The 23,452-nt window shown below is 37.7% G+C and overlaps 1 protein-coding gene and 1 long non-coding RNA gene across 6 annotated transcripts in view; one reads left to right on the forward strand and one right to left on the reverse strand.

Moving 5' to 3' along the window:
- Nucleotides 1-784: 784 nt before the first annotated feature.
- The window catches only part of DLGAP1 (DLG associated protein 1), a 360,663-nt gene continuing 337,995 nt past the window's right edge, over nt 785-23,452 (reverse strand). For all 5 annotated transcript variants that reach the window (XM_060775114.2, XM_060775115.2, XM_060775112.2 and 2 more), the window contains 4 exons: nt 20,688-21,109; nt 13,262-13,353; nt 9,763-9,915; nt 785-4,794 (listed from right to left, as the gene is read on the reverse strand). In XM_060775114.2, the coding sequence (XP_060631097.2) occupies nt 4,585-4,794; nt 9,763-9,915; nt 13,262-13,353; nt 20,688-21,109 (877 nt within the window). In that variant the 3' untranslated portion in view covers nt 785-4,584. The remainder of the gene's footprint in view (nt 4,795-9,762; nt 9,916-13,261; nt 13,354-20,687; nt 21,110-23,452) is intronic.
- The window catches only part of LOC132774736 (uncharacterized), a 40,778-nt gene continuing 33,930 nt past the window's right edge, over nt 16,605-23,452 (forward strand). The window contains exons 1-2 of the long non-coding RNA XR_009631431.2: nt 16,605-16,825; nt 19,631-19,703. This is a non-coding gene — a long non-coding RNA (uncharacterized lncRNA). The remainder of the gene's footprint in view (nt 16,826-19,630; nt 19,704-23,452) is intronic.

Below are 23,452 nucleotides of genomic sequence, written 5' to 3' on the forward strand. Positions count from 1 at the left end.
GAGTTGCTCTGGTATACTCTGAAATATGGGTGCTGGCTGATATTCATTCTCCTTCCCCATTTCAGCCTGGTGTGTGTGTCTGTGTCGAGTCTGTGACATCAATGTTTGTGGAAGACTGTCAGGTCTAAATGTCTGTTTATTGGGTTGAGGTACTGTTTAACTGTTTTCCTTCTATCCATTCAAATTCCATTACAGATGCATATGGTGGGAAATGTGCGGATATGACTTTGCATAGCAATTCTGCCTTTGGACATATTACGTCTTTTGTGGTCATCAATTGTGGAAGGAGCCCTGGTAGCGCAATGGGTTAAACCCTTGTGCTGACAAGACTGCTGACTGACAGGTCAGTGGTTCAAACCTGGGGAGAGCAGATTGAGCTCCCTCTGTCAGCTTCAGCACCCCATGCGGAGACATGAATGAAGCCTCCCACAAGGATGGTAAAACACCAAACATTTGGGCATCCCCTGGGCAATGTCCTTGCAGATAGCCAATTCTCTCACACCAGAAACGACTTGCAGTTTCTCAAGTCACTCCTGACATGAAAAAAGAAATCTATACCAAAAAAGTTTGAAACAATTCTATGGAATTATGGTCTCAAAAACTAAAAGATGGCACACGTGAACAGCTAATATTGTCCAATGCTTTACAGTAAACTCAATAGGATGAATCACGTGAAGGTTTGTTGTATAAGTCAACCAAGTTTTTTACATTTGAAGAAATCTATATGTAACCCGGTTAAAGGTATTTATGTTGTTTGCAAAGAGGGAATGAATAGCCACAGCTCTTACAAGCAGTGCATTATTTATTTTATTAATTTGCTCTTTTTTACATTATGGGAAACATTAATCTATTTACATTTGTTTCGTCCACACACCAGATAGGTAGATAATCCTATGAAAACTCAATTCATAATGCCATACTATGCTCTCCACCTCTCCATCTGGAGGCTTTGCAAGTTGTACCAGTTTTGCCAATCAAAACACACTGATTATCATGACTGGAAAAGCAGGTAGAATGTGAATATGCCAGTGACTTACATTCCAGTTCAAATATGCATTATAAATTAGAAAACAAACAAACAAACAAACAAACAATTCACAAATATAAAGTTTAAAATAAAGTGATAGTGCACACCAAAACTTTGAGGGAACACTCAAATAAATAAACTGAAATATATTACAAATAACTTATTATTACTATTTACCTTTTCAATATTAAAATGTTTAATCCATTTCTTCATCTGTCATTACAAAAAATTTAAAGAGTATTTATGGAAACATCTGCAAAAAATATAATAAATACTTTAAAACTTTTGGTTTAGGAGGCCAAAAACCTATTTTCATATCCCACCACCCAGAAAACCCCAACTAGTTTTGAACTTTCAAAAATCTGATAGTAACAGTGTTTGGGCTTTTAAAAAACTACATACAAATTCAGTTAAAACATTAAGGATACAATCCGAGCAAAGCTGGCGCTATTTATGTTCCATTAATTTCAAATGGAGAAATTTGAGCATGTGCTTAAGTCTCCCACTGAAATTAATGGGAATTCAAATGCTTAACTTTGGTTGGACTGTGCCTTAAATATATCTTCTTTTAAATCTTCTGTTCTTGTTGCTTGTTTATGGTGCTCTGTAATAAATCAAAAGGTCAAAGGCAATAAAAGGTCGGTTTCTTACAGACAGAACAAATAAATGGTCAGGATGGAGCTACTCCTGGCCACTGCAATACTGTAATATCTCAAAGCAGACATTGTCCTCATGTTGGGTTCACAGTCTGGACACCACTTTTCCACTGAAAAATTAGGGTAAAGGTTATTATGTTCATAAGAACCCATAGGATTGACTAGGCATCATGCTACCATTTTTTAAAACATTTCATACCAAAATTATGATGTATAAATGCACCTATCCTAGAATACATAATTCAGGCCCTGATCCTCTATTTACCCAGGTGTAAATACAGACAAAAAATAACAAGATCTACCAGTAAGTAATTGGATGTGGGCTTGTCGTATATGAAACTGTACAACTTATGGCATCATCTTAGTACAGTTATGTTCAAGCCACTTGTTCTCTGGGCCTTCAAATAAAGTTAAGAAATTGTCCTTTGATACTATTCTGTACATCGTCATACACAGAGTCATTAAATATTCCAAAGACAGAGCATGATCATATATCTTAAAGGTGACAATTTAAAAATTATGTGGACTGCAAACAGTGTGTAAGCCTTCATTGTTACCGCAATTCTTTTCTGAGAAGTGTTCTAAAAATGAAATAAAAACAGGCCCTCGTAAATAAGATGCAGTTGAAATCCTTGCAAGTCAGACTCAGTATTTACTTCACGTGTTGGTTTACACTGGATAATTCATCATTATCATTTAAAAGTCTTTAAAATATTAAATTATTAGCCCTTTGCCTGTAAAGTACAGCAGAGACAGTTTTGTGCCCTGTTTATAAACATATAGCTTGGATATATCAATGGCTCTGAGAGGTAGCAATTTTTTTCTAATGGTCTTACAGATTTTAAAAAAATCTTTTCCTTGCCAGTACCTGTTACCTCTCCCAAATTCTGGAACAAAATTAAAGGTAGCACCTGACTATGATGCTGTATTAATTATGTGATATGTCCTGACATGATCGGAAGGTGAATATTTTCAAAAAAGGCCAGGCTGTTGATATTTTTGAGATGTAAGCTACATAGTTATGCTAACCATGCAGGTAAGGGGTTCACAGCTGGAATGTTTTGAATGTTTTAACAGTAAGGGCACTGAATACTAACTCTGGTAAGAAGCAGAGTACAGATTATCCAGTCACAGTCAGTATATTTTGTTACTACCTCTTGTTTACAGAATAAAAATCTCTCTTAGCCTAGTGACAAAGCGATGGTCACGTCTTGTCATGCTCAACGTGGGTGCCCATTTACATGGGAGATATTATGTTCCACAGAACAAACGAACTAAGATTCTTCACATGGCACATAGGAGAGCATCAATGAAAGAAGTCTCTGCAGCCCAGATCCATCATCTAACGCCTTGAGTCAATAAAAAGCCTCACAAACAAATTCGTGAACTGAACACAGACAAAACCTTGCAACTGAACAACCGCAAAGGCACAATCTGCTAGTTTTGTAGTGTGTGACAGTCAGGGTTCAGACCATATCTGAATTATACCATGCATATGCTAGCAGGATAGTGGAAACCATATTCTAAAAAACAACAGTTCTGTGGCACTTGGAAGATGATCATGTTCTGTTGGCATAGTCAATTAATTTTTCCACCAGTCATTTTTCCAGTGTATTGCTTACTAGTCTTGATTCCTAAGAGGCTGGAAGCATGAATAGACTGCAGTCTTTCAAAGAAAGAAAGGGATACTCAAAGTCAGCTGATGTTCTGCAGAAGTTACTTGATTCTACAAAATTAAGTCTTTTCTGTTCTAAAGAAGAGACCAACAGGGAAGATGTGAAGTATCTGATATATTTGATGACCAGTAGCATCTAAGCATATTTTTCATTTACAATATTTCAGCAACAAATGCCTCTGTGAGGATGTGCAAAATAGGAAAACCTTCTCAAGATTAGGACACCAACAAAACCCATTTTTCTTCTCCCTCACCTTTTTAAACTGGTGTAACCTACACATTACAGCAGGAATTGTCAATACGGTTCAATCTTAAAAATGATTACAAGTTGGACAAAAACATTTATTTAATCTAAGCATCACCTGTCTTTCCACCTTATCATCTAATTTTCCTTTTTATTGCCTTTTTAAAAATAGAACTTTCCTTGGAAGATCAATTTTACAATCTTCTGCTGATCAAAAAATACTCTCAAGTGATTAGGGAAATAAAAAAATTGGCAGTTTGTGCAGCTGTAGTCTGTCTTCATGTGATCATTTATGTTTTCATTTGCAAGATACGCTTAAAGATTTACTACAGCAGGCCTATCTCCCCAGATCCTTTCAAATGGTCAGGCGGGAAAAGGTATGATTTCTGCAGGTGAAAATAATGTGCGCCATCTTTTTTTTAAAAAAAATAAACAAACAGTACTCTTACAAAGATGGAATTCTGAGCTTGGGCTCCTTTCACCATTAAAGAGGAAGACGACAGAATCCTAAAAGTTCACCCTGCAATATTGGATTCCCAAAATACCATTATGATTGAATATTGCTGTACACTAGATAAGGACTAACTTGAAGGACCAATAATGAATTCATTAGTGCACCTACTGTACAGGGATGTGTGTATGCAAGAGAGAAAGTGTGTGTGTGTGGCTGTGTGTGACAGATTGTTCGCATGTGTATCTGTGGGAGTCTTTACATGAGGCCAGCTGGCAGCGTCAGTACATGGGACAAAGCGCTAGGTTGATGTGGGTAAACCTTTAGAAAGCGAGGGGTGGTTACAGCGAAAATCTCTTGAAGGATTGACAACTACGTCACAGAAGTGTTACTTCATTGGGAGAGAAGAGAGAGAGATACAGGGAGGAAGGGGATACAAATACTTATTGGTGTCTCTGAGCATGGACCTAGAAGGGCAGATTATACAAGAGATATTTCCTTGCCATTAAGAGTCCTCCTGGATGGATCCCTTCATAGCCTGGTCTGGGCTTCGGGGATGTAAATCTCAATGCTTTCGGCGCTTTCAGTGGCTGAGTTCTGGCGGACAGACGCGGCTCGTTTGGCAGCCATCAGCCGTTTCCGGGCCTCCTGGCGCTGTGAGCTCTCCAAAGAGCGTTCCCGTATGAGTGGCACCTGACCTTTCGATGGCTTCTTTGGCACTGGAGGAGGGGCCCTTCTCTCCTGATCAAAGCAGAAGGTTAATGACATTATACAGCTTCTCAGGGGAAAAATAGAACAAAAATGGGGATGGGGAAGAGGAAAAAACAGACAGACTAGGCAGGTCAGTAATAAGAACACCTTTTAAATCTAAATTTTGTTATTCCTATATCCTTTTTTCTCCTTCAATGATCTGGATTTTGCATTCAAAGCCTCAAAGAATGGAGAACAACAACTAATCACCATCATAATCCTAAGGCAAAAAGGGGTGGCAGTGAGGATGGTGCTAGATCTCCACTGGTCATGGTAGGTCAGCTACAAACCTGGTGCCAAAAAAGGGCCAGTGTTCCCACCACTAAACACAATATGTGGCTTCCTTTGGGAAATCCAAACTCCTGTTCCTGGTATGATTGGTCAGAAAGGAGAGCACCATAAACAAAACCTAGTGCCACTGAGTAATACAATGTCCAAAATCTAAGATATTGGAAAACCTTTATGTAATTAACACAACCCACCACCCAACAATTAATTGAAGTCTTGGGATTTCTTAATAAAATCAACTCAGAATATTAGAATAGTGTGTAATTGGTATGAAAGACACAAATAATGAGGGGTTCCCCCCTCTCATTATATACAATATACATACACAAGACTAAATGGGCTTACAACACCAAGGACTTAACAGATATATTTAACACAGTCATGTGAACTAGCAGCCTGATGTTAGTTATCACAACAAGATTTTTAAAACATATGAAAAAAGAGCATGTAGTTAGTGGTGTCTGACCCTGGTAACATGATACACTCTTTGGATAGTGCTATAAAAGTGCTTCTCAAAGTATAGCATTGTGCTGAATTAGCACCGGATGTTAACAATTTGATTACAAACTCAAAAGCTGGTGTGTGTTACTTAAAAATGATTCTGAGAACATACATTAATCATCACTTTGGCATCCAAAGATAGCAGGTTAACAAGAAGAGGTATATATACACATGCTATATATACATACATATATATACATACATATATATACATATAAAAAATCTTCAGAGAAATGTATGTTACATCTACACTTGCAGGACTCTACAATACAGAGTGCAGCTCCTTATTTCGCAACTGCACGGCCTTCTGTCTTGATCATGCTATCTCAAAGAAGGGATTTTTCATGACATTACACTACAGTTTCATTGTAACTTATAACTTCAGTTATATCTTATAACCTTCTCATTGTTGAATGCTAAGATCATTTTAACTGAAATGGATTTGTTCAAAACATTACATTTCTTTGGCATGCAAAGACTGATCTATGCTCTTACTCAAACTTAGTATGAAGGATAACAAGCACAAATACAAAAACAAGTTCACAAATATTGTCTGTCTCTCATTGAAATATGGAAAATGAACATTAATTTAAAATTCTAAGCAATAGCCTACTAACATCATGGCACAGAACTTTTATTCTTCCATCACAGATTGCAGAAACAGCCTTTAAAATATTTCCTCATATTATTAAAGTGAGACAACTTATGATTAAACTGGTATTTTCTAGTTTTAAATGTGTCAGCTATGCAATAGGGTATCTTTACAACAAATTAAATTGCTTGGTGTAGGAACATCACTGCTAATATGCAGTTGAAATAGTTTACTAGGTGAAGTAGAGTTGATATTTTTACTGAAGTTTAGTTTAGCAAAAACAAATTTTAAAGCTGGTGGACCACTTTCCCTGAAATATTATATCAACCATGGCTTCTTGTTTTTCCCTATTGAGGATGTATAATGGACCTATTTTACGTCTTGTCTTATAAATACATGTTAAGTGTTTACATATGGATCCCACTTTGTTATTTGTCTTTAAAATGCAGTGTTTTGATTGTCAGCCACAAAAGATATCTTATGCAAAGTGTAAGAAATAGGGACTCTATTATGTCATGACATACATATCTGATTAAACATGCTCATTCTTTACTTCTTCCTTCTCTTTCTGCCTATGCCTGATGAAACAGAACAAATGTTTCAAAATTAATGAAGCTATGGGGGATTGAGGTAAAGTCCAAATTCTTTAGTAACTTCCTGATGAAAACTATTTCTAGTAGTTATTTTATGGCAATTACTAAACTGTATATGTTTTATTGTAATTGCTTATATACAAGAGTGAGTCAAAAATTATCCGCACTCTAGTTATATTCAAACATCTGATGGCCACACTGTCTTATCAAAGCTTTTCATATAAGGTCACTGTCTCCCCAGTCATGGCTCTGTAGTTTTGAAAGTTTTACGTCAGTTTATTTGCCACTGCAGGGAAAGAAAAATGGCCACTCCCTTGTGTTTTGCACAAAAGAAGAATGGCACGCAGTGAAAAAGGTTCAGTCAACAGTGCTCATTACAATAAGATGCTCACTGAAGAGCCGAAGCCTAAGATTCGGACAAAACACAGAGGACTACTATCCAAGGGTGTTGTGTTGTTGCATGATAATGCACGTCTGTATGCTACTGCCATACTGTCGACACTCTCCCAAAACTTCATTTTGAAGTGTTAAAGCATCCTCCCTATAGTCCTAGTCCTGCGCCATCGAACTATCACCTGTTTGGACCCCTGAATGAGGATGAAGATTCATGTCTGATGAAGAGGTGAAGGCAGCGGAACACTCGTGGCTTGCAGCTCAACCTAAAACATATTTTAATAATATTTTATTAACAGATGGACAAAGTGTGTTGAAAAGCAGGGAAATTGTGTTAAAAATGATGTATTTGTTTTTTCTGAAACTTGGTCAAAATAAATTCTACAGCCAGAGTGTGGATAATTTTTGACTCACCCTTGTGTATAATTATTCAAAAGTAATATGGGAAGTGATCAGAATGCTGTACTAGTGGCATTAACCACATTTTCAAAGATGTGAAAGTATTTTTACATTTTAAAAACCTGCTTCATATAGAGGGAAAGCAAGAGCAAATTGCTTTCTGTCTTCCAGTTTTTATTTAGAGCAGGCATGGGCCTGCTCTAAATAAAACTTAGGCCATCCATAGGCTGTTAGGAATTGTGAAAGTTGAAATCCAAAACACCTGGACAACCAAAGTTTGCCTGTGCCTGACTTCAAGTCTGACCTGATCCTGTGCTCTTCTTTATGAAAAGCCAAATATAACTTTGTATTTGTGGGTAGAAGAATCTACAGTTCACAATAGTGAACTTATTCTGTAGTGACTTATTCTATATCTGTCAAACACTTCTGGAAATAAAATTTTGCATGCACTGGATTGGATCCCGATTGTCCATTGGAGGAAGGAATTAGGGAAGCCATTTTCACCTACCCATCTTTTCTCACAAAGTTTTTTGCATAGTTTCTCATGGTGTTTTATGGCCTGGGGGCTACTGAGTAAAAGAGGAACAGCAAAAATGGCCTCCCTGCACCCTCATCCTCTAGCATGAGCACCACTCTACCAGATGTTACACTAGATCCCATCTGATTAAAAAAACCTTAAGTTTCCTTCTCAATTTTATGAGTAAGCTAAGAGGAGGTAGATAAGAGCATATTACATTATTTTACATATTGGGGTTAAAATATTTTAGAGAAAAAATTGACATCCTCTCTTCATTTTGGGAAAAATGCAGAGATTTTTTTTCTCCTGCACTTTGCTTTTCCGTATTTATACTTCTTGATTCTTTTGGGTTGTATCAACATTTCTCTGTCAATTTTACTAACTCAGTTTGTACCTAACCTGTTTGGTGCAAATGGAAACTTGATGGGATGGGTCCCAGCTTTTAAGTGGTTATGATACCTCTGATACAAACAAAGTATGGAAAGAATGGATTTGTTTGACCAAGATCTGCTTCTGACACAAATGTGAAAAACAAACAAACAAACAACAAAACAATATGTAGTGTTTTCAATAAAAAAGAAAACCCAGCTTATTCTAAAACAGTGGTCCTCAAACTCTGGTGCTCCAGTTGTGTTTGAGACTTCAAACTCCCAGACTGTCTGGTCAATGACTATACTGGCAAAGACTTCTGGCAGTGGAAGTATAAAACACCTTGAAGATCACTGATTGTGAAAGTACTGCTCTAGGAGACACAGCAGAGCCCAGGTTTACTATTCTATTTAAGGCTTCAGAGCTGGGCTGTCTTAAATGAAATAAGTGAGGGGAGCCCAAATAAACAAATTAAAACAATAACATGAAAGGTTTACCATGTAACTTCTATGATGTTTTGGTTTGAGAATACCCACATCCATGGGGAATGATTCTCAAGTAAGTGATTATTACATTACTTCCCTAGTTCACTTACTTAGACATTTCAAAGTGCATTAGTAAACAGAACTCTTAGTTTAGGAAGTACATGTTGAGTATCCCTTATCTGGAAATCCAAATATTCTAAAATCTAAAATTGTTCACACATGTGGCTGAGATCATGACATTGTTGTTTTCTGATAGTTCTACGAACATAATCTTTGTTTCATGGACAAAATTATTGGGAATATTGTGTATATAAATTACCTCCAGGCTACTGTATAAAATGTATATGAAACAAATGAATTTTGTATTAAGATTTTGGGCCCATCTCCAAGATATTTCAAGCATAAATATTCCAAAATATGAAATCCAAAACATTTCTGATTCCAAGCAATTCACATAAGGGATACTCAACTGTACTATGTATGCTATCTATATTGTTTATTTAAACTGTAAGAATCAATATATGAGGCATTTTCTTCCAACAGTTGATTATCTAGTATGATTTTCTGTTAAGTATAAAAAGACAAATGAGCACATTCCCATTATTCCATTCACAAAAACAACTTTGCCTTTGAAAAATGCCTAAAACATATTACAGATAATATCCCAGGTGATTATTAAGTAAACATTTTTACAATGAAATTAATCTGATGTGAGCTCCATTTCATGTTTTTAACATCAGTGCTGTATGCAGAGGCCTATTTAATCTGTCCAGTATTTGTGCAGGGTTTTAAATGAAGCATACAAAATCGACAATGTTCTACCTTCTTGTCATGTGGATCCATCTGTTTCCAATTATTGGCCTTTAACTGATGAAGTTCATCAAATTTCATACTAATATTTTCTATGGACAACTGCAGCATATCCCAAAACCCTGCTAAATCCTGGGAGGCTGGTCTTGGATGTGCATTAGGATTCTGTACAACAGAAAAGAAGAAATGCATGAAAAAATGTGCTTTAAAAAAAGACATGAAAAATTCAGCTCCAAAATGGTTGTTTATCTTCATCTAATCACTGAGGTGGTGGATTTGACTCATCTGGATGTCTGGTTTATTATATCAACTTATGCATGAACTTCCATTCACTGAGACAGACACAGGCCTAGATGCAGCAGGATGCTAGTGGAGCCAAAAAACACAGCTGGAGTAGGAGTGATGAATTTAACCATTGTACAAATAGTAGGGGAGAGACAGCATACCCATATTGCCTCTTGAGTACCTGGTTGTACAATGGAAAATTGTGCTATCTCTTATGCTAACTCTAGAAATCCAGTTCTGCTATGGTAATGGGCCATATGCTACCACAATGACAACGTTGGATCTGGTTCCATAGGTATACAAATTGTCAAGACACAGTTTACCAAGGAAGAGTTTCAAGCCTGTTTCTCTTGAAAGGGATTTCTATAGTAAGGTAGGTTATATGTTGAAGCATAGCAGTTTTTGTTGTGTCATTAGTGTGGTGTATTATGCTGTTTTCAGGTGGTTTTTTTTGTAATGTATACACTATGTATCTATGCAGCATCTGTACTCTTTAAAATGCTGCACTATACTAAAGCATAGATGTTTTCCTGTAGTAAAACATCTATACTAAATTAGAGTATTAATCAATACTTTGGGTACAATTCCAAAAGACACAAGCACAGAAAATAAAAAGTTACTTTTGCACAATTGACATATTCTGCTGATAACGGTGGAAGCAGAGGGGTGCAGATGTTCATCTGTGCTTTTGTCTTTGTCAGCTGTCTGTTGTCATTATGTGTTGTAGTTCTGCACCCTATACTGTGCTCTGTGAGTGTACGTTGTGCACTGCATAGTCACTGTACTATGCTCATACAGAGTATTTTCACAAGGAAGTATTTACAGTATACTAAGGAGATGTTGGATTGTTGGTGATTACTATTTTTGATAAACTTTTCATCAGATAGAATGCCTAAAGAAGCACTCACAAAAGTATATTCATCTTGGAAGTATCAGAAAGGGAACAATGCACATTAACTTAAAAATACAACATAAAGTTATGAAATTTCTCTCCTACCCATATTATTGGGAGGAAGGCAGTATGGCTGAGTAGTAGGGAGTATAAGTAAGGCTATAGTCATGTTGGTGACATATGCTGGTTGAAGTTGCTGTTATGCCAATATATATATCAGCCATGGTAGAAGGAGTGTCCAGGTAATTCCTTGCACAATGAGCCACCAACATATAACTTAACTTGATGGCACTGAAGAACATGTCCATGGGCAATCAGTGAAGATGGAAGGATATCAGGCACCATCTGACTGCTGTTGAGTGGCTGGAAAAAGGAACAGCAAAACATAGGTCTGCTCCAGTGATGTTGGATGCATTTTACTGCCATGTTATTGTGAACAGTGAAATCCGCTAAACTCTTGAACATGTATCAGGCCCTTGCACTGCTGCTATAGAGGCCAGTATAATGTTGACTTAGCATGTTGCTTTGTGTGAGTTGATATTATTTTCTGTATGGGCAGCATTAACGATAGAACTTGAAGGTAGAGCCTCTCTCCTTTTCAGCCTTGCTTGGAAATGTCCTTCTTCACATAGTATTACATTTGCAACCAAGGACAGGCATATAGGGGAGAAACCTAGAGGGTTTCTGACATTTTTGAGGCTCTTCTAGATCCTGTGGGTCTCCACTTGCAAATGGTCCATGCATAAGTTATATTAGCCAACGAAGTACACTAAAGTTGTAACTTTACACTTTACAAGTACCTAGGAGGAAGTCACACTGAACTTAATGAGACTGAGCTCAGTAGGACTTTCTTCTAAGTAGATTAATACAGGATTGCATTGCAAATTGGCTAAAATTGCCATCCTAGATAGCAGCGAGATGCAAATGACTAGATGCAGCTGGTGGCTCCCATGTCAATGGGGGGATGAATTCACTCTTGAGTTTGGGTCCAGACTTTCAGTGCACTTCAGTACCTTGGAAGCCTCCTTTAAAGTCAAGACTAAAAGCAAGGGCAGCTTCATTGCTCCACTCACATGGAAGTCACTAACTAACATTGGGAATGGCCCTATGTTAGCATGAATGTGTCTGGCAGCAATGTATCACATGCAGAGAGTCATTGTGCCTGGTGTGGAGGTGACATGATAGAGGAGGAAATGGGTATGGCTAGCCTTCACTAGACTTAACTTTGTGTCCAATGTTTTGTATGATTCTCAAAGGCTTGTGCCCCCAAATAATAATTTCAAATAAGTACAAGGCCAAATAAATGTCATTTTAATGGTTTTGCAGTCCCTTAGGTCTAACCCCAGCATAAACTCCTTTTTCTCTTTCAGTAACTGCTGCAATGTGCATGCAACCTCGGTAGCATATTAAGCGTTTGATGTAAATTAACCTTTCATCCTGGCCTTCAATCAAATTACAAATAAGTTACTGTTGTGTGATATTGTATGTTAAAATACTTGTAAATAAATGCTGAGACAAGCAAAAATGTGAGGTTTTCTTTCATTTATGAAAAGTCTTTAGAAAGTATAAGAGCAAGGCTGATGGAAAAGACTGCTGTGTCTTTCATAAACATTGTATAGGCTTCACTGGTGCAGAAAAGCATGACTACAGTATGAAAGAGCCAAATAATAACAAACATTAGTTATTACCAATGGAATGAAAAATACTGGGCGTGGGACCTGCTTACTTTTAGGTATCAAATGCAGACTTTTAGATATCACGATGGTGATGATGTTAACGTTTTGTATCGCAGTTACAGATTTTTAACCTACAGTAATGTAACTGCTCTGTATTTCATAACATTACATACTCATGAGCATAGCACTATTGTCACTATCATAAATATTTCCCCATGTCCACCTTAGTAGCCAGCAGCGGCAATGAGCAAAGGAGGTCTTTTCAGCTGCCACTCAGGAAAGGACGAAAGTCAAAGAGGCTGTCACAGTCAGAACGTGACTCATATTGCAATTCCTTAAGGCAGAATTGCTTTCTGGGAGGAGAAGGCCAGAAACACAATTCTTCTTGTGCCCCAATGGGGAGCTGAACCTTTTTTCTACATGTTGTTTCTGACTGTTAAGGTGGACTGGTAAGGATTGGGCCAGAAGATATTAATTAGCTACACATTTATAGCTAAATACCCAATATAGGATATTGGTTAGTGTTTTTAAAATCTTTTTAAAAACCCATGGAAAAAACTTCGTTAATTGCATTCATGTTATAAAAATGCAATGAAGGCCTTGATTCTAAGTTAAAATTTGAATACAGTCGTAACATTGTGTCTACAGTTCTACATACCAGATTTTCTTCACACAGTTCTCTAAACTGGTAAAATTTCTGAGCCATGAGAAGCTGTGCACTGCCAACTGCAGTTCGAATTTTACCTAGAACTTAAAAAGAGAACAAAACATATCAAAAGTGTGTTATGCACAACCATGAGGAAAGTGTCCAAATAAGTACTGGAGATCCCTCTGTTATTACGAGTTGAATAATACCATAATATGTGCGGAGATCATTTTAAAACGATGCAGATTTCCATGAATTAAAATGTCCACATACATCACTCCTCCCTCAAATGTGGCATATAATAAACAATATTTCAAAAGTTCACTTCCAGAAGATAAAATTATGGACTTCAGCTTTAATTGTCATTTGGACAGCTTCAAAAGCAGATGAAACGTGACAATGAAATCAAAAACAGAAATGTGGAAGAGTCTGCTATTCTTTTATCTGCTATCAGAATAATAAAGAATTCAATATACACAGAAATAATCTCAGCTGCACCCATCAGCTGTTAAAATGACATGCCTATACAATCATAAATTCAGAAATTAAAGCTTAGCATTTTGCACTGTATATTAAGCTGCTGGAAGTCAATCTAGGCAAATAGAAAACCATGAGACTTAATTCTATATGTAGGATTGGATTCTATGGGACTTAGGTATGACTCGCTGTAAATATGAGACGCATGAACAAGGAGGTCTGCCACTGCTCTTCCTCAGAAACATACAGAAATTCTGAAGAAGTTCCTTTTTTGTACTCCAGCCATCGCAATCACATTTTCCAACTCTATGTAAAGAGATCACCTCTTTCTATTTCCTTCCTGGCTTTGAGCATTAGAAGGAACAATCGTAGGCTGGAAATTTGAAGTGGAATATACCCAGCAAGCTGCATAGGGAATTCTACACACAACTGCCATCCTGCCATTATTGTTCGTAAGGGTTGCGTGTCTAATTCTCTACACACTGTGCTGAAAATGTACCCCTTGGTGTGTCTAGTCCTTTATTCATCGTAATGTGCAAACCACTCAACTGAAAAGAGCCTTCAATAGTGGGGAGGAGTTACTCAGAGAGCTTTCATGTGGTTCCCATTGTTATGAAAACTCTTCTCACTGCATCTCCTTCAGAACAGCTGCCTCAGCTGGAGCTGGGCCATTTGACACTTCACAAGGCATCTTAAGCACTGAAAAGCAGAGGGCTGGAGAGAACTAGCCTTTCAACTCTGCCTCATGGTGGAATTGTGAACAAAACATGCTTGTGTGCTTGGACTAGTTACTTAAAAATATATTGTTTTTTGGTGTAGCATTGGCCTCACTTCAGTGAACAAAAATAACTAAATAAGCCCAATATTTGAAAACTATAGGAGTTTAGATACGCAGGCAGGGAATAAAATCAAAGAATGCCTTGATTTTCCAACTGTTTAGTGACTGGTTTAAGATAACTCCACTTCTGATTGAGATAATTTATTTTCTATGGTCCTTTGAGGAATATAGGAAGATGCCTTATGACGTGTCAGATGATGGGTTGACCTAGCTTAACATTGGCTTTCTGAGATGTGAGACACATGTTAAAGACCCTGGAGAGGCAAAAGACTAAAATGGGAACCTGCAGCAAGAAAGTGTGTGCCTTCCAACTGCACTGCCATTGGAGATCACAGCTGTCATAATCTAACTTCTTCATTGATGAAGTTTTTGACTAATTTCAAATCTTTGTGAAATGAGTAGTAGAACCAGACCCAGTGCAAGGTATTTCACAGATTCAGGCAAGCCAATAAAGCCTCCTTACTCAATCCATCTACAGAAGCCAGAAGGACTGGCAGTTGAATCTTATTTCAATATTGGTGATGGAACAGAATTCCTAACCATAGCTGTAGGCTGTTTTTATGGGACACGGAGTAAGTTTCCTGAAACACTTTCACCAATAAAAGACAATGGACTACGACTGCATCCTCTTATCTAGCACATGATACTTGAACAACAATTCCCTCTGCCTAATGTTACTCCTGGCCCTGAACAGAGTTTTCAAATGGGAACTGGAAGAATCTGGCACTTTTCAGTGTCCTTAATTCCATACTCAATCTGATTTGTAGCCATGCTTGCTGTTTTTTTTGGGGGGGGGGGGATGGGAGCCACTAAAATAGCTGGACATGTGGTAAAATTGCCTTGTGACAAAGAGAAACTGAATGAATGAGAAATATGGGATTCATGAAACTTTTCCTGCTACAGTTGGAATGCCAACACTTTCTAGGTCCATTATGGCTGCTTACAGGAATGCTGGAACTCTAAACCTTAAAGCAGGAACAATCTTATCCCTGTAAACTGCTTTGAGCTGAAATGTGGGATAAAAATGTTTTAAGTAAACAAAAAACCTCAGGTAGACCAATTTGTAGCTTACAAAAATGTCATAAAGAACTAGAAATATGTCAGTCGGTTTCCTTAAAGTTTTATTTACTAACCCACTCCAAAATTAAAGTTCTAGCATTATTGTTAGAAATACTCTCTTTCTCCTACTTGCTAATATTTGATTGCAGAGAATTCTTGACTATGTGGAATACTGTAACCTAGTTCAATGAAATGTAATTACATCTCTCCTGATCTTCCCTATCGGTATAGGATAAGTAATGTATACATATGCCAAATAGAGCTCGCTACACTGACTACCTACTGCAGAATGGGCCTGGATCAGTTCTGTGGTGTCCCCGTATATAGCCTTGCCCCACATTAATCAAAGTCTGGGAATAGTCTGAAGTCTGGCCTAGAATTTGAACTACTCTCCAATTTTGGGCCTGTGTAAACAGTAGGGCAGTGCTGAGATATAAACGGCCACAACTAGTTTCACTACCATCCCATGATTGCTGGACTCAGTCAGCTATGAGGTGGGATGGGAGCTCTTGAGGTTACACTCAAAGTCTGGGTGTGTACCTTAAATATGTTCAAGAATTGGTTATCAGAGGTTCAGTGTATTGAATGGCTATGTGTGTATCCATTGCTACTCAGAGCACACTCTGTTGGAATCTAATAACAGTCATAACTATAAATCCCAGGGAGAACTTTGATAATGCTCATGAACAGGACTGAGCTGAAGATGGCTGTTGGTACAAAGATGCTTGGTATTAATTTGCTTACAGAGTTTTACCAAAAGAAAGATAGCAGATCATGATGTAATAAAACATGTAGATAATTATGTAAAGAAACATGTCCTGTTATTTTATACTCAGCTTGGAAACACTGCCACTTTAACTTGTTTTTATGGGTAGCAGGAAATTGTGTTCTTGACAAGAAACATTCAGTCTGAGCTAACCCATTTCATTCTTGGCTAGATAACGCCAAACATGTTTATGTATCATACAAGCCTCTATCCAACAGCCCTGAGCCAACTCCTCCAGACAGCTGTTCCGCACAAGGGAGCATTGTCTGAGACAAACTTGTATCATATTACTTCAAGCACAGGAGGAAGCAGCTCTGGTCTCAGCTGCCTGAGTGCCGAGAAAACTTCAATTTCTCTTTCTTTTCTCATACATTTATTGCCTACTTCCATGTCAACTTCCATGGAGTTTCTGAAGTCCCAGGAATTCACCTTGCAGGTCAGCAGAAACCTCTCTCCACAATTTCAACACTGTTTATAAATTAAATAGCTAACAAACAATTAATGTTTCAATTGCCTATGCCAGGCGTTATCATATACAGTACAACATGCATATCTGCGAGGGACTTTGTGTGGATATCAGAAACTGCAGATAACAGCAAAATCCTATTGAAATGAAGGACTTCTGGCTGAAGAATACAATAGAATTGTGCTGGAGGATCTATAATATGGCTGGAGGTAGAGGACATATTTTGTTAGATGTGGGCAAATGAAACTACAGATAGGAGTCCCATGAATACATACAACTTGCCAAAAATAGATCATACAAGTTGCAGGCAGCTGCTTTAATTGCTTTTCTCAACATATCCTGCCTCAACATAATATGCTTATGTGAAATGGAACAACCAGCTCAGGTAAGCCTTGATTAACTAAAGAAAAACATTTGAAATTTTTAGGAACCACTTGAAAGCTTCTTCCAAAATGCATCCAGGGTTGTTTTTCCCCCTCTTACTATCCTTCACTGTTCTTATAATTTCTATTTTGATGGCTAAATGAATAGATCACAGAATTGGATGAGACCTTGTGGGCCATCCAGTCTAACCCCTTGCCAAGAAACAGGAAAATTGCATTCAAAACATGCCTTTTCTTTTTCAGTTCTATGCTTTTTGAACATGGCAGGGTTTGTTCCCTTTGTCTAAGTTTTGCTCTTTGTGCATGCTCAATAAGGAACTCTTGTGGCAGCTGCTGTTTACATTGCCTGATATCCAACTTGTGTTTTATTGCATTGTTTAGTATAGACTCACTTCTATAACCCACTACAAAGAATGAATATTTTTCTAGCCATCTTTCATCTTTTCTCCCAGTAGTAATGCTGTTAAAAACATCCAGTGAGTCAGAGGACAAGCATAAAAAGTGGTGCTGGGGCAGTATAAAAAGACCTTGCAAAACTGACCTTGTCAGAGTTTGTGCATTTAGTGAAATGTAAATCCTTTCCCCTCCCCCAGCTTTTAAATGTATATTGGTGAAATAATCATTCTGCAGCGGAATTTCCAGGAAGTTTAGAAATATACAATAAAATAGGAATGAAAATAAACAATATATTAATTTAAATATATATTGCTATATGTTGGTAAATATCTAAACCAAATCGCAAGCATTTTTCATGACTTGACCGCAAACCAAGAGGTGAGTATTAGATTGCTCCTATTCCCTTTTAAAACGTCAAGAGGGAGACTGACTGAGAGGGTAGAGGGAGTAGTCAATGCTTTCTTAAAACAAGGCAGAATGCCATCATGCCCAAAGGAGACCATTGTAAGGCCACTCCTGAATAAGCCCTCTCTGGAGCTCAAAGTATTGTAAAACAATTGACCAGTTTTTGACATTCCTTTTCTGGGCAAGGTACTGGAGTATGTGACGCCCTCCCAGTTCCAGGGATTCCTGGACCAGATTACCTAGATCAGAACCGGATTACCTAGATCAGGGGCCAGACTATAGTTTGAAGAAAAAAAACCCCACACTAACGAATTTCTATGCACACTTCACATATCTTATTGTAGTGCAAAATACATGAAATAACAATACAATATTTAAAATGAAGAACAATTTTAACCAACATAAACTTACCAGCATTTCAATGGGAAGTGTGGGCCTGCTTTTGGCTGATGAGATATTCAAGTTCATTAGGATTGTTGTTGTTGTGTGCCTTCAAGTTGTTTCAGACTTAGGGCGACCCTAAGTCTAAAGTTTAGGATGGGAACTGGGTAAATGACCTTGGAGGGCTGCATTCAGCCCATGGGCCTTAGTTTGGTGACCCCCGACCTAGATCTATTTCAATCTGGTTTCATAATCTGGAAAGGCCCCTCTCATCCTTCACCAGTTGTTATAAACCCATATTTTCAAAAACCTCTCAGACATTCCACCGATCACCACTTACCCCCAACCTTTCATTCTTTCCCCTACTCCAGGAGAACCTTAGTTTATAATATCTCCTACAAAGTGCATACACAATTATACTTTACCATATTTAATTAATAAATGCAGCAACATTTTCTGCATTAAGTCTAGAACACTGGTTCTCAACCTGTGGGTCCCCAGATGTTTTGGCCTTCAACTCCCAGAAATCCTAACAGCAGGTAAACTGGATGAGATTTCTGGGAGGAGTTGGTCAAAACACCTGGGGATCCACAGGTTGGGAACCACTGGTCTAGAACATCATAGTATCCCAACTGGCCACCTTCCTGGGATGAGACTCCAAAGCACTGTTTTACAGACGTGCATCCACTCCTTTCTGGAGAAGCAAACTGTGCGGCTCTGTTTTGTCCTTGTGCTGTTCAACACATATATGAAACTAGCTGAAATGTTGGAATTCAATGACATGAATATGCTGACAATGCTCAACTCTATCTCTCTCTTTCATCTGATTCCAAAGAATATGTCTTGGTGCTAAACTAGTGCCTGTTGTCAGTAAGAGACAGGATTATTCATTATTTTATTTACCGTATTTATATACCGCCTTTCTCAGCCCGAAGGCGTCTCAAGGCGGTTTACATTTGGCACAATTCGATGCCCCCAACACATAAAATACAGTTAAAAACATTAGCATATAAAATATAGGTTCATAAAAAGTCAATTGAAAACATAAATCCTCGGCGTCTCCTTACTGAAATCACTATTCAATTGCATTGGTGAAGGCAAACAAACTGCAGCTTATTTCAGACAAGAAAGAGATGCTCTTGATCACTCAAAAGATAGAAGAGGGATTCAACCTATGCCAGATGAATTTACAATCCCCTTGAAACCGCAGGTTCATAGTTTGGGTCCCGGAACTTGGAAACCCAGATTTCTGCAATGACAAGGACTGTCCTTCCACAGTTAAGGTATGTGTACAAGTTGCACCTTTTCCTTAATGATATATGTCTGAGTTATATCCCAGCTGGATTTCTGTGATGTCATCTATGTGAAGCCAAATTTGAAGAGTGTTTGAAAACTTTAACTGGTCCAAAGAGTTGCAGCCAAACAGTTACTTGGGACAGGATAGGGACCACACAAATCCCTTGTTGTAACTGTTCCAGTAGTTGCTGGTTCATTTCTGGGCCCATGGTGCTGTTTATTACCTTTAAAACTCTATATGATTCAAGCCTAGTTTTCCTGAAGGACTATATTATCCTTTACAAACCTACCCATGCTTTGAGATCTGCTGGGAAGGCTCTTCTCTCTATCTCACCACCCTAACAGGTCTCTTGTGGGAAGATGGGAGAGGGCCTTCTCGGTGGCTGCTTCTAGGCTGAAAAAGTGTATACTGGTACCCTTCCTGTTATATTGCACTAGTAGGTTATTTCAGCAGGTCTTTGGAGGCTGACTGCTGACGGGACAGGATCCTGCAGGACTCTGCTATATTGTCTGTGTTTTGTTTGTCATCCTTTAAACTGGTTGTAATGTTATGCTATGAAGGATGGACTACATACACATAGAGCTTGATGCTGATGCAAGTTGCATTCTGCTGAAAACTATGTTGTTTACTAACCGTTGTATGATCTTGTTTAGTATTTTTAATTTTTATATTGGATATATTTTAACTATGTCTCTTTTAACCACTGCAACTGCTTGATTCCCAAACTGGCAAAAAGGCAGTATACAAATAAACAAACACTATAGCTACCACAACAACTGTCACATGAGAAACCTTATGACATAATTTAAATAAATGAGTCTTTGGATTATTGAACCTAAACAAAAAAATATACAGAAGATTATGCCTAATGTACCTTTAGAGGCAAAAGAAGGATCAAGATATATACATTTTAAGCTTTGATGGGGAAAAATAACAGATTCTCTCATGCAAAAATATCTGAATTACTTACTCTCGTCAGGCAGGTGGGTTTCTCGTTCTTCTCTTTCCATTTGTTGACACCAACCTTCCATACGTTCCCTCTCTGCCTGAAGAAGCTTCAAGAACCAATGTCCATCTCTATGACACACTGACCTTTGAACAGCTTCAATTGGATCTTCAATTATAGAATCAATCCAGGGATCGGGTGGAGGTAAAATGGAAGGATCAAATTCTGTATCAAAGTCGTCATCCACTGTGCACGCATGATAATGGTTTCCTGAGCCTTGTATGCTTACAGTGGAAGTGCTGGCATCTCGAGAATACTGTCTTGACATTTGGCCAGGATATGAAAGGTCTTCTTGAGGGTCCATGGACATTTCAAAGTTCTCATGGAAATCCATATCTGCCTGAACTGCTGTTGTAACACTGTTTGACCGGGTAAATCTGCGGAAACTGAACACACAAAATAAACAGCTTAGGCAATTTAGATACTAATGCATATGATAGATAGCTAGATGAGAATTGGAACAGGACAGTCTTTATACAGTATTTCCAACATTGAGAGCCTGAAATGGCAATTGCATGCTGTTTTTAAAATAGTACTGAATTTAAACTTAGCAGGTTTTCATGTTGGTCTAATTTTATACAACTTTTTGAATAGCAATGGTTTATAATAATTATACAACTGTGCATATTTCCTACATGTGTTTAACAAGTTTTTAAAGTAGCATGTTTTGTTTCTTGCAATCTGAGTGATGTTGCTTTTCTCTGGCAAATTAATGTAAAATAGAGAGGATTTTGTGATAGTGTAGTAGACCTTTGGGAGGAGGAGCATCAGATATTTATATCAGGAATAGGTGCAGGAGAAAAGGATTGAACACTGTTGAAGCAATAGTTAAATTTTCCATCTTCTTGTTCCTTCAGTGCTACTGTAGTCTGGTTAAACTTCAGATATGACAAGAAACCGAGCACTGATAGCCTCCCACTTCCTTGGCCTGGCTATCCTACCCAGAAGGTGCACTACAGCCTTTGCCTAATAGGTTATACAGACACCAACCCAATGATTCCATTGACCAATAAAACACATGTTGTTTGTTATGATATTTGGACTTAGAACATTCTCTTTTTTGCTTTGGCTTTTTATGTTCCAGTTAGAATAAACATGACAAATATCAGCAGTCCTAATTTCTACTCTTCTTGCATCCTGATTCTAAATTTTCAAGAGCAGAAGGACAAATAGTCAAAAGAAGAATAGTGTTGCGCAAAACCTTGCCTATGAAAAGGCAACTCTTACATGAAACAGAAACAGTGGGAAAAAAGCATAACATGTTTTCTTCCTCCTTTCAACATATTTTAACACTAGAAAAATCTTCCCGTTTGGTTCACATAAAAATAAGGAGCAAGCCTAATAAGAGCTGCAGTTGCTTAATTCTGATGAAAGAGGACAAGAAAAAAATCTAACATAATTTAAGGTATGATTCAACCTGTTAATGGGAACACATAATTGACACAATTAGAAAGCTAATCTTACAAGACAGAACAACAATGAGTTAGAACTGCGACTTCAGTTTTGTACATAAAGAGTGAAAAGGGCATGAAAGTGGGAAAGAAGGGGTTATTCAGCATTGGAGATTTTCCCATAGGAAAACTATTTCCTTCACAATAGCTATTAATAGCATGTGATACAAAATAAATGAGTTTCTTCCTTCACCTCCCCCCCCCCCAACACACACTTTTACTTAACAACATAGATTGAGAATTTTTTCATGCTGCTGCATGTTTTGATGTATAGTGGTAAGTAGAGCAAAAGCACATTATGTAAGTTCCGTTTGTACAAACAAGCTACAGTATTGGCGTAGGAGTTTGCTTCTTATTTTATGTTCCTTCCTAGTATTTGTGGTATGCTAGCCCTACACTCCTTCTCTACCTTTTCACAGAAAGAGGATCCAGAGATGGTACTAACAGGTAGTGAATATTAAATGACAGCAGTTTTATAACAACAAACAAAATAGAAGCAATGTCTCTACATAGACTGCCCTCCCTTCCTCGCCCTGCTATTTACTTACTGACCCTTTCCATCACATAAGTTGTAAATGCACAATTTCGGAGTCAGTTACTTGAAGTATCACCTTTTCCTACACAGAGGTGAATACCCATGTTGGAAAAATAACATAAATAAGATCCTGAGAACAGCTTTATTAGTGCACACACCCAGCAGAAATTTGTGTTTTAATCCCCCTTCTCCCAGTAATCAAACACAAACTCTTAATTGTGAAAAGATAAAATCCTACTTTTGGGTGCAGATGACATAGTGTCAAAGGCAGTCGATTTTAGAATTTAAGAAAACACATTCCCACTCTTCCAAGGGTAAACTTGCATAAAAGACATGCTCTGTTCAACATATACTAATGAGCGGCCTAGTTTTGTGTGCTTTTATGTTTATTTGGACAACACTGTGGTACAAACTTGCTGGGTGGACTATCCTTGGCAATCGCCTGGGTAAACACCTTTGCCTTCTAAAGGAGCATGGATCTACAGTAGGAATTAATAACTCATCATCTTAATACTAAAAATTTCAAAGGACTCCTGATGCAATAGTTTGGAAAAATTGATCAGCAAAGTTCTCTTAATAAACTTTTACAAGTTTATTAGGATCCAACAAAATAACTATCTCCTGATCATTTGCAACTCACTTGGAAATACTCCAGCCATTCAAAGCTTAAATAAAAAGAAGCTTCAAGTATTTTATTGATAGTTTGTCTGATGAACTTTAACAACAGATTGAGCATTCATGTG

Source organism: Anolis sagrei, chromosome 4, assembly GCF_037176765.1.
Source record: "Anolis sagrei isolate rAnoSag1 chromosome 4, rAnoSag1.mat, whole genome shotgun sequence".
Classification (NCBI taxonomy): domain Eukaryota; kingdom Metazoa; phylum Chordata; class Lepidosauria; order Squamata; family Dactyloidae; genus Anolis; species Anolis sagrei.